General features: G+C 44.3%; 1 protein-coding gene across 5 annotated transcripts in view; it reads right to left on the bottom strand.

Annotated features, from left to right (window-relative positions):
* The window catches only part of epha7 (eph receptor A7), an 88,270-nt gene extending 72,414 nt beyond the window's left edge, over positions 1-15,856 (bottom strand). For all 5 annotated transcript variants that reach the window (XM_080790493.1, XM_080790495.1, XM_080790494.1 and 2 more), the window contains exons 1-3: positions 15,695-15,856; positions 13,881-13,945; positions 12,285-12,954 (exon numbers count right to left, since the gene is read on the bottom strand). In XM_080790493.1, the coding sequence (XP_080646619.1) occupies positions 12,285-12,954; positions 13,881-13,945; positions 15,695-15,788 (829 nt within the window). In that variant the 5' untranslated portion in view covers positions 15,789-15,856. The remainder of the gene's footprint in view (positions 1-12,284; positions 12,955-13,880; positions 13,946-15,694) is intronic.
* Positions 15,857-16,105: the final 249 nt, after the last annotated feature.

The following is a 16,105-nucleotide window of genomic DNA, read 5'->3' as shown; positions in this document are numbered from 1 at the left end:
TTTTTCAGTGACAGCCCTGTGTTTATCAACGTGTCTGACTGGGTTTGGCATCCGGAAATGTTTACAGAAGCAGCAAGCCGGCAAATTAGGCTTTCGAAAATCAAACGGCTGCATGACATGCAGAGCAAAGTATTCATGCAGCCGCTGTCCTTTCTCCCCACCGCTGATGGTGAGAGTGAGTGACATGCACAAACACTGCCGTCCCAGGCCCAGCATTCCTGCCCCAGCAGCACACGCACACACACACATGCACACACACACACACACACACACACATGCACACACGCACACAGCAATTCCTCAAACAATATAACGGGTACTAGCCAACTAATAGTTGAAGATGGTGTGATAGTGAGTGACAGGTTCTTACTCTTGATTTCCCTACAGCAGCAGAACATCCCCTGTGAGTTAAAATACCTGTGAGCCAATTAAACATGGTCTGTTCTTTGTGTCATGGCTATGTAATTGCTAGCCTGGCATCCTTTCTCACACGGTAGCCTACTTAGCTGACAAAATGACTGACGCGCTAAGTGACACATGTTGACGCGCAAACACAGAAAGCAGTGTATGAAACCCCTTGATAATCCATCACTTGCCCTGACGTGACACCGGGGCCCTTGCAGGACAACTTTGTAATTACATTTGTAGGGATAAACTGCACAACTGGCTGCCTGCTTTTGTTGCTCCTCTCCTACACTGGTGTATGGATAAAGGTGGACTAATGGCCTTGTGTTCTTGGCATGGGCACGGCTTATAAAAAAGCTAAGCAGCAGACATGACTGCCACCTCATTTACGACACTGAGAAATTAGTCAGCCCTTAGAGGAGCCCGGTTGAGGTTAAGCAGAGGAGGCTTACATTCCAGCCGGCTCCTCAGCAAGGCTACCAGAACCAGCGTCTGTAATTTCCCCCTTTCCAGCGGTCAAGCACTTTTATTCAGAGGAAACTAGCTGCAGTCAGCGATTTTTATGCACAGAAGAGAACAGACAGACAGAGCAAAGCAGAGGCCCCCAAAAAGAACCAGAATAGAAGTCAGTCAAACCATGCCCGGCGACTTAAAAAAATGTCTCAATCGCTGCACACACTGGGCTGAGGAGAGGGGATGAAACAAAGAAGGCGTTATCTAACGCAGACACACATACACACATGAATGAAAAGAGGGAGGGGAAAAGAGGAAGGGGAAAAGTGGATTTCTATATTCTTTTTCCCTAAGATATTGGTTTATTTCCCTTTTCCCTCTAAGCTGAGCTTCTTAACGTTCTTGAACTGTGTCCAGCTGCTCTCGCTGCTTGGCGGCTGCACGACACTCAGGATGAAGGACAGAGAGGAAGGGAGAAAAAAGGGGACTCACGGCGACCTCTTATGACAGCTTGACATATCCCTTCCTGTGGCCAAAGTACATGATAATTATTTCGCCAGTCTGGGTGTGACGCCATGGCACTTCAGCCTTTTTCCCCCTCTGTTAATCTTATACCCATACTGCTGCTGACAGATCGCCTTTCAAAAACGCGCCCTAGAGTAGGTATTGCCATTACAGCCGAAGCGGGGGGGGAGGGGGAACGTGTTTTCAATGTATTTATATAAACACACAGTAAAATCCTCTGGGTCAAATCTTTACACTCTCCCGAGTGAAATTAACCACATACACCATAGCATTCTGGGCATGTTATGATGATGGTGAATAACGTTCAGCAAAACTAGGCGAACATTTACGAAAAATGGTCTACAAGTTCACAAGGCGCCGTGTTGTGAGCTTGTAGACTGACTATTTCACTGAGGAGATTTGACCCAGGTCAATGAAGTATAAGGCTTAAGTGGTTATTAACACTGTTTGTCTGTAAATAGATTGAAAACACATATCTATTAAATAGAGGATAGTGGGATAGTTGAAATATTGAGCCTCACATGTCTCACAGTGCTGTGGTTAGGGTTGAAAGCGACCATTGGGGGGGCATTGACACAGTGTGGGAGTGCCGGAAAGAACTCTGTATCTGTCAGGCCCGCGAGAGCCAGAGTGAAGTGTTGAACTAGCACGTCAGGCCTTTCTGTCTCCGTGGCCCTACCATGATGATGAGCCTTGTCAGGACTGCCAGTCTGCCCCCTCCTACCCCTCCCCCCCTTAGCCACTCTATGAGCCACCCTCCCTCCCTCCTGTGCGGGACCTGATTATGTGTTAAATCCGCCCGTGTGTCGGGATGGATGTGGAAAGAATGCGCGTCAGGGCCGAACGAGCGAGCCGAGCAGGAGCCAGGGGGCTGCGGAGACCCGGAGAGGGAGCAGCCTGGAGATAGCACCCCATTAGAGTGATAAAAGAGGCTGAGGGAGAGAGGAGAGGAGAGAGAGAGAGGGAGAGAGAGAGAAGCGGGAGCCGACAGGACCATCACGCGGGCGCCCCCGCTGCTGATGAATGCCAGGTGGAACGGGTCAAGCGAGATAAAGGAAAAGGTTTATTTTCTTTTTAAACGCCATTGCTTTTCCTTAAACAGTTGCCACCGCCTCTGCCACGCCGATAGGGAAATTTCTTTGTATAAATATCGACTATAAAAACAGGCCGCAGTTAGGGTGGGAAACCTGTCATCTGTGGTTTGTTGTATGAGACATTTTTTCCCTCCCTGTGTATTTTCCTCTACCCATGTATTTGTCTTTTTGTACCTGTGTGCTTGACGCAATACTGATGTGATGCTGTTGCTTCAACTGGGAGAAATGGATCTTCACAATGTGATGTGTCGTGAGCCTGTAGATTGGCTATTTTTGCACATTTCTCAAAGAATAAAACAATAATCATTGCCATATAATATTTTGAAATCACAAATCTAGTCTCATATTGAGATATCTATAAATATCGATATATATATAGCCCAGCCCTATCAAATCTGTTTTGCAGGTATGCCATTCCATTCCATGTAAAGAAGAACTGTCTGCACACTGTACCACAGGACAGCTGCAGGGATAGATGCATGAAGGGGCTGCCTGCCACTGCAAACCAATTCCCACTCAAACATGTTTAATCAGTCCTCTTGTGCTACATTTCAGCGTTAATGCCGCTGTAAACATTCTCCATCAGCAATTTCCCAAAATGCCCTGTGACTAGCTAGATGTTCAGACAACCGTGAAATGCTATTTGGGGGGGGGGGGACTCCTGTTTTGGGTTTCTAATGTTGTTTTTGGTTTTACATTTGGGGCATACAATTATGACCACGACCACGTGTCTGGAGACTAAAGTTAATAGGTCCCATGAAGCTAATTTCGAATGCATTAACATTGGCCTAAAGGGTACATGTGTTGCTCTCATTAGATGTGACTTATGTTCCTGCCTCGGTAAATAGCTGGCCAGTGTGTAGACATCTATCAAGCTCTGTTTGCTGACATTTTATGCCTGCTGCCTGCAGCACCATCTCTTTCATGGACTAACGTCTGTGGGATTTTTACACAGCAACGACGAAAATACCTGTTGTGAGTAAACCTCAGACCGATGCGAAGAACACTAGATAAAATAATAGTGGAATATATGATTAGTACTTCAAAAGTGTAGGCTTACGAGTGTGGTGTCCACTTTGCATGCTAATCAAAGCACTACTTGTTTGGCAGTTTAAGCTCATGCTTAATGGATAGTACAACTTTGCATCAATTCTGTATGCAAAGTGCCCTGTGGCTCTCTATCACAGAGATGCTACGGACACCACTGCTGCAAAACACGGTAAGGTTATGACATTTCTAAATTTGCTGCAAACTTTGTGTTCGCTTTCACTCGTTCAAATAATTGACCCTATTGTGATGTTCTGCCCGCGTCTTCTTACACCAGCAGCAACACAGGAAGCAGCAGGTGTTTTCTTTTCTTTGTTGCCGTCCAGCCATATCCCACGGCACATTTCTAAATCTCCTTTTTCTCTCAAATAAAGAGAGACAGAAGCCGAACAGCTGGGGTTTTTTGCCCCAGACATGTTAATCTCCCACCTAAGAGAGACGAGGCGCCTACCCCAGCGCCTTGGAAACAGTGTCGGAACACACACGAGAAGAGGAAAGCACTGACGCCCTGCTGGAAAGCTCTTCGTGGGACCGAGATAAAGTTTCAATGTCAAACCCCCTCCAAACTAGCTCATTTCAAACACCTACATCCCCCGCAGGCATCAGAAAGTCAAGGAGTCGCAAAACACAACTGCAAATAGGAAGAGAGATGAGAGATGGATGGGGTAGAAAAAAAAGTCGATTAAACGAGCCTTAGAAACAACCAGCTTAAAATTGATTCAAGAATACGATATCATATTGTGCCGAAATTCTCTCCCTCCTCCACCCCACGCATAGTTGGAATGGCTCTGTCTGCTACACTCCACACATACAGACAACGGGGCCATTCATTGGCGGTACCTGTGCTTAGCAGGAGATAAGTAGCTTTCCACCAGAAACAAAGAGAAGATTAGCATTCCCTTACACAGTGTTGGAGGGCACACAGCTCTGCCCTCTAAGCACGGAAAACCCTAAGTTTGTGCCTGGTTGGATGTACTAGGCAAAATGATCAAAGCTACCTCACTGCTTAACTTATACTAAAAATATGACTGCTAATGCTGTGGTTAGCTAGAGCTGCAAGCATTCAAGCCCTAAATTTAATCCTAAAGCAGGTCACTTTTAGGTCGTTATCAGACAGTTAACACATCATCAGTTCCAAGTCAGCAATGAGACATGAATACCCAGGGGTTTGTAGTATGAGGTAAGAAGAAAATGGCCACTGCGTGAATATGGTGAACTGCTTGACAGTGTCGTTTCTGTTTGCTTCAGCTGGATATGTGAGACTTTTCAGTTTTTGGTCCTCATGATCAAAAATATCCAAGCCCAAAGAGAAAAGTGATTAAAAAAACCGATATAGAACTAATCTCAATGCATCTTGCGAAATTCTTGGTGGGAATCAGAGGGAGAAAATAATTCTCAAAAAAAAAGGCGAAAGACAACAGCTTTGGCTGCGTTCGAGTCGCTATCGACAGCAATAAAGACGAACCTGAACACGTGTTTCCTCTCTAGGCCATCTGGCTGATTTACTGCAGGGATTTGGAGGTGGAAATTGAAGGGCATTTTTAAGATTAAATCCATTACATTAGAGAATTTACAGCCTGCTCGCTCGTGCAGCTCAGCAGGAAGTGAATCCTGTGTCAAGTCCAGGCTGTGTTGTCAGGGTTTACTACTTGCCGCAGTCTGAAAACTCACTTATTCAGCCTCCACTTTACCCCTTAGTAGCACTCCTCTCTCCTCCTGGGTCCCTTTGCCTGTTTTTGAGCCGTGTTAACCACTCCAAGTTAAGTCCAACAAGTGACTTTTTGTGTGTAATCTGTGTATCTTAATTCCCATTCAAGTAAATTGCAAACTAAATTACTATGATGTCATGTACTTGACAGTGGGTACAGCAGATCCACTCAAGAAAGGCAGCGCTCACTTCACACTGGGGGTGTGATTTATTATTATAGATACTACTATATGCAGATGGATCTACTATACTGGATATTGGTTACTTGTTCAGAAGTTTTACCTACATTGTAAATTGCCTTTAGTTATCCTAAGTGACATGAAAATGCCCCTGCCTAATCGCCTTTCATTTGACTTGCATGGCTGGCAAATGAGAGAGAGGATGGGGGAGACCTTTTAGGCCAACCAGGCATTGGCAGCTCCCTATAATGGAGGGACTGGTCCATTCTACAAGCAAGTCAGAGCTCTGCTAAAAGACTTCTAAGGGAAGGCGTAAATAGTCTCCTTGCAGGGGATAAAAGCTAAGGGTCCAAAGGTCTGACCAATACTGCACCCCAGCCCCCCCACCCCAGTCACAGTGAATCAGCGCTGGAAATGTCCCTGTCAGCAAGTAAGCATTATCTCTGAATTGTGCCAATGCCTAGAAAATACCCTCCTGACCCAGCCCCATAACCCCCCTCCCCCCTCCCTGCTCCATTCACCCACTGGTCCCACTGCTGTGATAGAAAGGAATGGAACAATGTTAAATCAGCAGAGAGTCCTTTGCTGGGGCCTGGCCCCCGTGGCCTACCTCCCTCTGACTAACACACACTGGGGGCTGTTTGGCCCCCGATGCCTGTCGGTTGCTGCCCACACATCTGGGCTGCTACTCCAGCCGCACAGAGGACCAGTGATCTCATCTCATCCAACACGGCCCAATCCTCCGTGTCAGCAGCTCTACTGCAAAGAATGCTAAAGGTGCATTCATTCTTAGTAGTCTGTACGTCGGAGAATGCAACCATAAGTCACACAGCGCTAGCGGCCCAACAGTGCCACGCCAGGTCACAGAGTGCTACTGCAGCTGTCCGTGCTGAAACGGACATACACAGGGACAGGGACACACACATAGCTGGTAGTTGGAGCGGCTAGGCACCGCTCAAAAACTTGTGTTTCTTCTGCTTCTCATTATCAGAGACCCAAGAACGGTTCCTTCTTCTGAGAACGCAGAAGTGCATGAACATTTTGGAATTGTAATCCGGCCAGCCGTAATAAACAGCAGACTATTCTGTTTTTTAATTCCGGATCCAATGTCCTCCTTTTAAACACACACCACCACTTCCGAATGAGGAATAAATACATCCAGAAATAAAATGCTTCCCTGGATGAAAGCGCTAACTCGCCTCAGCTGCTGGCAAGGCAGGCTTTTCTGTGGGATCCAACTGCCATCAACATGTCAAATGAAATACGAATGTGAGCAGTGTCCGAACTTTTCACCAGAAGGGTTTGTTTCCATAGCTGTTGGGCTTGTTAAATATTTTCCTCAAAGTTATACTCACAAAGAGGATTGCACTGGCTGGTGCAGATGTTTAGTGAGTGTGTGCGCGTGCGTGCGTGCGTGCGTGCGTGCGTGCGTGCGTGCGTGCGTGCAACAGTGAATTAAAATACTTTTTAATGAAGAAGACTTCATATTCGTATTTTTTTTCACTGTTTCTGTATCAAATTTAATTTGCACAGCCTAATCTTGCAGATACCTATTAGGAAATCTAGTAGTTCTATTTGTTTGATGTTATTCAAACAACATCTATTAACGATGTATAAAAAGTAAAATAAAATTAATAAAGGTCTATGAAACGGCAGTGGAGACACAATGGAATCCGAGCTGTCATTCTAAATTAGAGGCCCCTCTGCATTACATTGCATGAATAGGCAAAACACAAGTAAACAATCCATATTCTCACACAAACAAAGGCATATGGTAAGATATACTTTGCCCTCCCCCAACTCTCCCAGAAAAAGAAGACCTTTGTGACTTGGTGTCATGCAGAATTATTTCAAAGGTGACAGCAGGGTGTATGATCGGGCTATGTGCAAGGTCAGTGAATATTAACTTCATTTACACATGGCTGCAGCCGTCCGCTGCCCTACAATGGAGACATGCCTCTTGTGCTTAGTAACGTGAGCACCCAGCCTGACAGGACACTGTCAAAGACGGAAGATGGATGATCACAGCGGTTGACCCCTGATCGCCAGAGGAGTCACCTCTCCGGCCCACCCCCCGTCACCCTCCCCACTCTCTCCCCGCATGACAAAAGAACTCCTGCTCGTAGTTCAACGTTCCAATCATCTCCACTTGCACTAACAGGTTCAGACATCTTCGATCCCCCTGGTCGCCATAACCCCTTTCTTTTCTTTTCTCTTTTTTTTGTGTGCAACTGAAGTCCTTTGCTCTCTTTAGCTATCCAAACCGTGGCACAGATGCCTTTTATTTTGTAAAAGCCTGTGCCGCCTCCTTGCCGGCCGGTGGAGAGGGGATGCGATCAGACAGGCAACCTCCATGTCAGGAAGACAATGGCGTTCAACGCGGTGTCCTCGTGGCATGTCAGGGTGAAAGTGATATTACGACTCGGGCCAGGGTCTCGGCACCTTGAGAAGCAGCAGGCGGGCCTTGTTGTCAGTGGAGCATCCCCTCTGGGAGGGTGCAGACCGATGCCTCTCTACTTCAATCTTCCCTCAAGAAGAAAATCAATAACTTATTACATAACCACTGTCATTCCCCCCCCCTCCCACCTCCACTAACACCCAGAACAGGGACAGGTGGGACACGCTTAGTCTTCACAGAATGAAAGCTTCCAAGTTTCTAAACCAGAGAGGTTTGTGTGAAAGCCAAGAAGTGCAACAGTAGCTATACATTTGTTTATGCTATTTTTCAAAATTTGATTTATTTTAGTTTTATATTACCGATTCTTCAAACTTGTAAGTAAAGTTACGCCAGTCCCTTGCATCAATCTACATACAATTTGTATGCCATTGGGTGGATGCTTTAATCTGCCGCACCTTGCAGTATCAGAATCTTCTTTTTGGTTTCTCTACCAATCTTCAAAACTCTCACCTAAAGTTTAGCTAGTCCCATGCATATATACATAACATTAGTTATTATTATTATTATTATTATTATTATTATATGCCAATGGGGTGGATGCTTCAATCTGCTGCACCTTGCTCTACCAGAAGTGAATTCATGCTGTTTACCTTACAGCCGTCCCAGAAGCAATCAATTTTAGGGACTGGAGGAAACCGTCAACCATATTCAGAAGCAACATCCTGGAGTGTAGAATGACACATCTGTTTCTGTGACTGCTACCTGCCAGGCTAAACAACAAGGAGGAAAAGCCCTGGGCTGCAGAAGAATGCCACTATTCACAGCAACCAGAACACTGGCAGTGACAAACCTGGCTACAATCCGTCACCAGATTATTTCAATCTTGACTGATTGGAGATCCATTTGGAAACTCCTGCGGACGTTTGAGCGTGCCCACCATTTGCATAATTAAGACAACCATTTGGTGCATTAAACTCACGCGTTATCAATCAGGGGCTGCGTCAAGATGCACGACAACCCCCCTGACACCCGGCTTCCTGTTGTCATTTAAAATGCTAAGTGATGTCTTTTTAAAGCCAGGACCCTGGAGCTGGCTGGAAGTGGGCCGGGGCTTTGCTTTGGGCTCCCCGGTGGCTTCCACACACCTTGGTTGTTGTGGTCAGACCCCAACTGCTCAAGCCCTTCCCTCTGGGGCTAGGCCATCAATCAGCCTTCCGACTAACTTCTGTCTACCTCCCTGACAGTTGAGATGGATGGTGCCGCCGTCTGCAGGATGCTGTATCCTCTCATTAATTCTCTTGTTAGCTTGCGCCGATAGCAGTAGGGCAAGGTGAGGGATTTTTTTTTCTGCTTACCCCCACATAGGGCCTCGATCCCCTCACATTTGAAAGATAAAAAAGGGAAAGTTGATTAGGGTCAACAGTTAATCATTTCCCAGGCACTTTACTTAGTACCACAATGATGTGATGTGTCAGAATTGGACAACATACATTCCCGGGATTGAGCGAGACAAAGGTGGCAATGTCTCTCCACAAGGGCCCTCTCTTTCGAAACGACTCAGTGGCTCCATTGCAGTGAGGAGCCACCGCTAAACAAGACCAGCGAATGAATGGGTGCTATTTTAGCACCGCGCAGTTCTTCGCAAAATGAGCCCCCGCGCAGGCTGCGGGACACTTCAACAGGCCTTTTTCAACACCCATTACACTGAGGCCACTGAACAGGGTGGAGAGAGACACAGAGAGAGAGAGAGAGAGAGAGGGAGAGAGAGAGAGAGAGAGAGAGAGAGGGAGAGAGAGAGATAGAAGAGTGACATTTTACTGCCACAGTCCACCTCACAAAGAGTTAAAGAGAGACAGGGACGGGGAGGGGGTTAGAGTGAAAGACAAGTGGTCCCTCTTCGGTGACGGTGATGAATGAGTGGATCACAACACGTTTTGGAGGAGGCCTCCGCAGCTACAGAGGGGGCTCCTCAAATGACATGACTGACACCTCGACTCATTCTGCTCCACCTGCACCCCCCACCCTCCCCCCACCCCAACAACCGCCTGATATTTCCCTGACAACCATTTTGTATTTCGTAACATACAGCAGATATTGACAATAGCACATGCTTCTTTTGTTCATATGTTTTTTAGATAAGGGGGCAACATAAAAGAGCCGTACCAGGCCGTCGTCTGTACAGTGGCCTATATACATGTTTATAACCTATTCACAACTTTGGCCATATATTGTACCATTTTCCTGTCCATGAGTTTTAGATTTAGCATTTATTTAAATTTTCTCCAGTCATTTAAACATTACTGAATAATTGAGTCAATGTTGTTAATAAGTCATGGACCTTTTAATTTTGTTTGTAAATCAACTTCTCTATCCAGGCACTATTTTCGGCTACTTTCTAAAACTAAATAAATTAGTAAATAATAACTTTGACAAAGATTATAATCAGTAGCATGTTGGATTACCTATCTCAAGCAAGTTTAAAGTTTATGCAAGTTGATTTTCATACCATGCCAAAATTAACAAAATCCAATCCAACAGTGGTATGCTGGAAATCAGTCGTAGTCAATAGTAATGTCAAGTATACCCGACCACCAGTATGGTCCTTAACTCAAAAAGATGACAAGGCCAAATCAGGATCCAAAGAAGGATAGGATAGTTAATTTAGGCTTGAACTCAGGTCACTCAGTGTGACAGAAACAGCTTTTTTTATTTGTTCAAGGGGAAAGTCCTGAATGGGCAATTTAATGTCACTAGATCTGTTAATAGAGGAACTGCTGATGCTGCAGTGTGATTATTCTCTATTTTATTTAGATTAACTACCCCTTAATACAAAGTCCATTCATGCCTCAGTGGAAATAAAACTCATAAAAGGTGCACTGTCAACACCGAAATGTAATCCAAGTACACAGGTTACATGCGTGTGTGTGTGTGTGTGTGTGTGTGTGTGTGTGTGTGTGTGTGTGTGTGTGTGGCTGCGTGCGTGCGTGTTTGCCACTAAGGACACCTTTTCAGGCACTATGATGAAAAGTACATTATACAGCCACCTCATCTCAACAAACCTAAACATTAGCGGAGAGTAGAATGGCTTACTTTCAGGGAAGGGAGATTCAACAACATTGCTCTTCTCTGAAAACTATGAACACAATAGATAATAGGAAAAGCAGGAGGCACCTAAATTAACTTTGAATGAACACAATAGATATTGATATTATTGCTAAAATACAGCTAAATAACTGAAGATATTTCTAATGCTACATTGCTATCTTATTGCTGTATAAATAAGCTGCCCCTATCTTCCATGTATGCACTCCCAAATAACAACAATAAAAGTGCTCCCTATTGAATCAGGCTATCAGCCATACCACATTAGACACATAGCATAACTTGAGACAGGCTAAATTGGATTGCCCAATATATTTTGTGGAGCACCTCCCCCTCGCCGGGTCCCCAATGCTTGTCGGTGTGGCATTAAAGCTTGAATTTGTTCTTAGACACATTCCGTTCAATTACTACTGGTTGTTAGCCCCCATAAGCTTCTTAGGTGGTGGTTGCCCATTTTGCAAAAAAAGAAAAAAAGTATTTAGGCAGGGCACAAGATGAAGCACTTGGGGTCTGCTGCGACCTAAATTGTCCCCTCGTAATCCAAAGTGATTTTGATCTCTCAAGTCAGGTGGGCCCTGAAAATAATCCCTTGAGAAATTACGCCGACAGAAAACATTTCAATGGCTAATTGCTGTCGCCCAATGCAGTTCATGTTCACTACGGCCTACACAGAAACACGTATAGCCACCACGGCTGTAATTGCCCTTCCTGTTAGGCTCCTTCATAAATATCCTGAGGCCTAAATGCCACAGTATGGCGGCTATTTGTTTTCCCTCTCTGTCAGGGTCATTTGGCCGGAGCTGAGAGATACTGAAAGATTGGCTGGACTTCCTCCAGACCTGTGTATTCTGCAAGTGATTGTCTTGGCTCACTGCCAGTAAGAGAGGGAGAAGTGTTCAGGCCGGGGAGCACAGAGCTAAACTGAAGACTAAGTTATTATTTAATCCCAGTGTCAACAGAGGCACAGCTATAAATTAAGAGCCTGGTAATCAAACAATTAGCATAGATCCCCAATTATTACACGCACAGGATTTCTGGTCTGAATACCTTATCCATCTTTGCTGCTTATTGAATCAGTTAGTATAATCCTATTTACCAACAAAACTATTCAGCCAGGCCTAAATCGCCATTCGCCAGTTACCTGCTTTGCATAATCAAATCACAAATGCACCAGGTAATGTTATGTTCAGTTTGTCTTGCCTTTTCCAGTGTAAAAAAGAATATGTCTATGTAACTTACTTCACTGACAGGAAACATTTCTACACGGAAATGCTAATATAGTAAATTGAATAACTAATAGAAGATGAAATTACACAATTTAAAACAGGGAATTCTGGTAGGCATGAAGGCAAATTAATACTGCAACCACTCACGTTCACACGCGTCGCCCTTTTGGTGGAATCCTGCTTTGCATATACATTTCCCAATCGGCACCAGCCATTCCCCCTCGGCACTGCAGTGCATCTTCGGGGCGTTATCGGCCTCCTCTTCGGCATCGCTCACACACACACCCTCTACCTCGACCAGCGACGAGAACTCTGATCCAGTCACGGTGTCCGGGAACGTGGCCAGGTTCTCGATGATAGACCAACATTTCTTGTAATAAACCTTGACAGAGACCAGGGCAATGCAGGCCCCTACATCCTGGAACGCCAGGTAAAACCCTCTCCTGGAGAGAGGGCCAATGATGCGCACCTCCGTGTTCAGCTTCATCTTCCTCTCCCCAAGATCTCCCTGGGTGAAACTCTCGTCTGCCGCGATCGTGTCGATTTTTACATAGTGGCTCTCTCGTAAATTCCTGCCGACCTCTGAGTCGGTCTCCTGGTAGTACAAGTTGAATGTCTCCTTACAGGTGCCTACTACTCCGGGCAGGCTGTTACAATCCCTCAAAGTGAACTTGAGTTCCACAAAAATCCTCTGGGCATCGCCCTTCTCTATCCAGTTAGTCCGAAGCCAGTTATTCTGATTGGGCTCCATGACCTGGCAAACCTGGTATGTGCGAATGGGGGTATAGTTTTCGTCCAACCCGCTGATCTCTTCCCACTAGAGAAAACAAAGCAAGAATTGTGGTTAAGCCCAAGTTGACTTGGGAAAACCATCAGTGAACTGAAATCAAACATAAAAATGTGAATTGGAATGAAGTCTTCAGAACTAAATAGAAATAAAGATATCTATTGATTATCAATGGAGGTTAAACTAGAGGTAATTACAATATAATGGAGGTTACAAAGTGAAGGTGTTTTACTATGACATTGAGAATAATCAATGAGATATGCAATCAATATTGGATTTGAGTCATTGGTGAGAATTGGCGTGCAGCAAACAATATGAACAATATGCTGTATATGAATACAGCATATTACAATATAAACAAAGAATGACACGTACAATATACAATATTATGCGACAAATAGATATAACCATAAAATGCTGTTTACACAATGATTAACCAGCTTGTATTATACCGTCATCAATTTTTAACTTTGTGTTTTATCAAACAAAAAGTTGACTAACTATTCAAGTTCGCTTGGAAGTAATCCGGCCTTATAGTGCACCCAAACGATGCCAAACCTCCTTTTGTAGTGTTATTTGCGCAGCCTTTCACATACTTTGTGTCATTCTATCAAATTTTCTGAATTAATTCAGCCATACAGGTCAAGCTAACACAAGCACTAAAGAGTAGATAATCTATTTGTGTATATTTATATGTACACAAAGTATTATCATATGTCATATCATGCATCAAGGCAGGGCAAATATATAGTACAATTCTTAGTTCATGTATATATTTATTTGGTATACACAAATACAATGGTACATTCTCAGAGTCACACAAGGAAAAATAGAGCAATGAATGTTCCATTTGGTTCCATTTCACACATTCTCAGAGTTAGATTCAGATAGCCTACTAACTTAATCCCATTGTGCAGTTTATTCACCCACGGCACAGGGACATGCACACAACTCACCCCATTGGGAGGGTAAGAGATCCACTCCAATTCTGTCTGTTGTGCCTTGGAATCCAATAGAATCACTAGTGACAGGAAATGAAGAGGCAAAGGTGGTTAAATCTCATGCAGAATTGTCAAATGGGTATTACGGCGTGTCTGCCAGGCCACACAGACTATAGCACACATACCCGTGACCCAATTTCCCATCGCTCAGCCACAGCAGAACATGCAAAAAAAAAGGCTAATGTGCTTTAACAGCTACGTTTCTGGTGGCAGAAGGGTACCTTCATGGGCATAAACAGATATAAAGCATGACGGCTACACAACACAGGCCATTGGCACATACTCTAGTGTACAATACAAGGGATTTAACTGTCATTCTGTATCTAGCCTATGGATTGAGCGAATTCATCATGGCCTACGCGTTCTCTTATGCATTAAATACTATATCACTGGCTGCTTATGAGACGGCCTTTCTTGTGTAGCCTATGCCTATCTATGTCATCTCGGTCAATTTAGCCTAATGACAACTAATTTCAAAGTATTTTTAGGTTCAAGTTTGCCATAAAGGTCAAATAGTGCACCTGTTTAAAATCCTCTCTGTAGTCTATTAATACATACTTTCATCTTAATTAGGCAAGAAAAAAGAAAACAGTTTTGAATGTTCTGCATGGTAATTATTGATTATTAACTTGCGATCATTTTTGTTAAAGTGCGTTTGGTGAAACTGTACTAAAAGCTCTTTTGTGTAGTGTTTGTGGAAGAGTGCGCTTCTGTTCAGTCCAAAACGTGAACCGCAACGATGCTGTCTCGGACAGCGCGTCCAACACAATAAACACCGTATAGTGGAGGCTGGTGGTCTCTGTAGAATTTAACATATACCCACACTTAGCCTATCTATAACGGAGGTTTTTCCACTTTATAGCGATTAAACCTGGCGACCGTCTAAGATCATATTCACATTTGGCCATAGTTTATGTCGGCTGTTATTTGAAATCATTGTGGAGGTTTACAATGGTGGGGGGAATCGTAGCGTACTATTTTATTATCGTAGGCTCCCTGTCGATTACAGTGTTCTTTTTAATTACACGTGTCGATTTAATTTATATTTACATAACGGGGTTATTCGTGTCCTGAAGCATTTGCCGATTTTTGATATATTTTATAGCCTGATAATTCAGGCAACTTGGTTGGTCACACCATGTTGTCAGTCATTATAGTTGTCAGTCTATTATAGCTACAGTAGGCTACAATGCGCACGGAAATCTTACAGACAATTCGAAGTTGTTGTTGTTTATCTTTTATTTTCTATAAATAAACAGCTACAGACGTACAAAGAAAGACTACGGCTCAGATTTATTTATCCATCGAAACAGTGGCTGGCGAGCGAGCGATTGATCCATTGATATTAGGCTAAAACTCAGCTGGACATGTTAAACATATCTCGACAGACCGGTTGGAAAGACAGCAGGGGTTATTTTGTGCTGAAATAAAAACACAACTCTTATCCACGCGGCTGATCATCATTAGCCCATAATAGCATGTCATTGCCGTGCGTAAAACACTGAAAGCTCAAAGCTGCGCACGGGAACCGAGAAGACGGCATGCAATGTGCCTGCATGACAGCTCCGTACGCAGAACGTAAGGCTGATTCTTGTCATAACTATACATCTTTTAAGTGTAGATTAATAATAAATCAAATTGGTATTATTTAACCGCGCTCGCAACAATGTATCAAAGTCCTCGCATCGTAGCCTATTTTAGACACTACGCAGGCGGACAGCCTCAGTTTTTTGGGGGGGGATGACAGAGAAGCAAACTTTATAACTTACCTTCTTTGACATTCTGTGCTTTTCCAGTGTCTATATAATAGCAAAAATGAAGGCAAAGCGTAATCCACAAACACGGGGTCGACGTGGAAACCATGGTGCTGCACTTGAAATTATTTTCGCTAGACCGTACTCGCTTTTGCACCGTTGCGTGTGCTTCCCATTGACGACACTAGACCAGCTCTATGTAGAAAATATCACCGCTCTGCTCTCAAATAGCGTCGGCGGCTGGTGGGCGGAGCATGGGGAACAAGTGATGTCACTCAATCCGACTGACAGGAGCTCTATCCACTCATGTCCCGTGGAAACAAGCATGGGACACGCCGAGCGCCAATGAATGGGCATCGGGGCCCCAATGGCTGTGTGATACTGTAAGTAATAAAGCTACAACGTTTTTAAAACATGGATTGCACT

The sequence above is a fragment of the Protomyctophum bolini genome (genome assembly GCF_963924005.1).
Source record: "Protomyctophum bolini genome assembly, chromosome: 19".
NCBI lineage: Eukaryota > Metazoa > Chordata > Actinopteri > Myctophiformes > Myctophidae > Protomyctophum > Protomyctophum bolini.
This window is presented reverse-complemented; position numbering and strand designations above follow the sequence as displayed.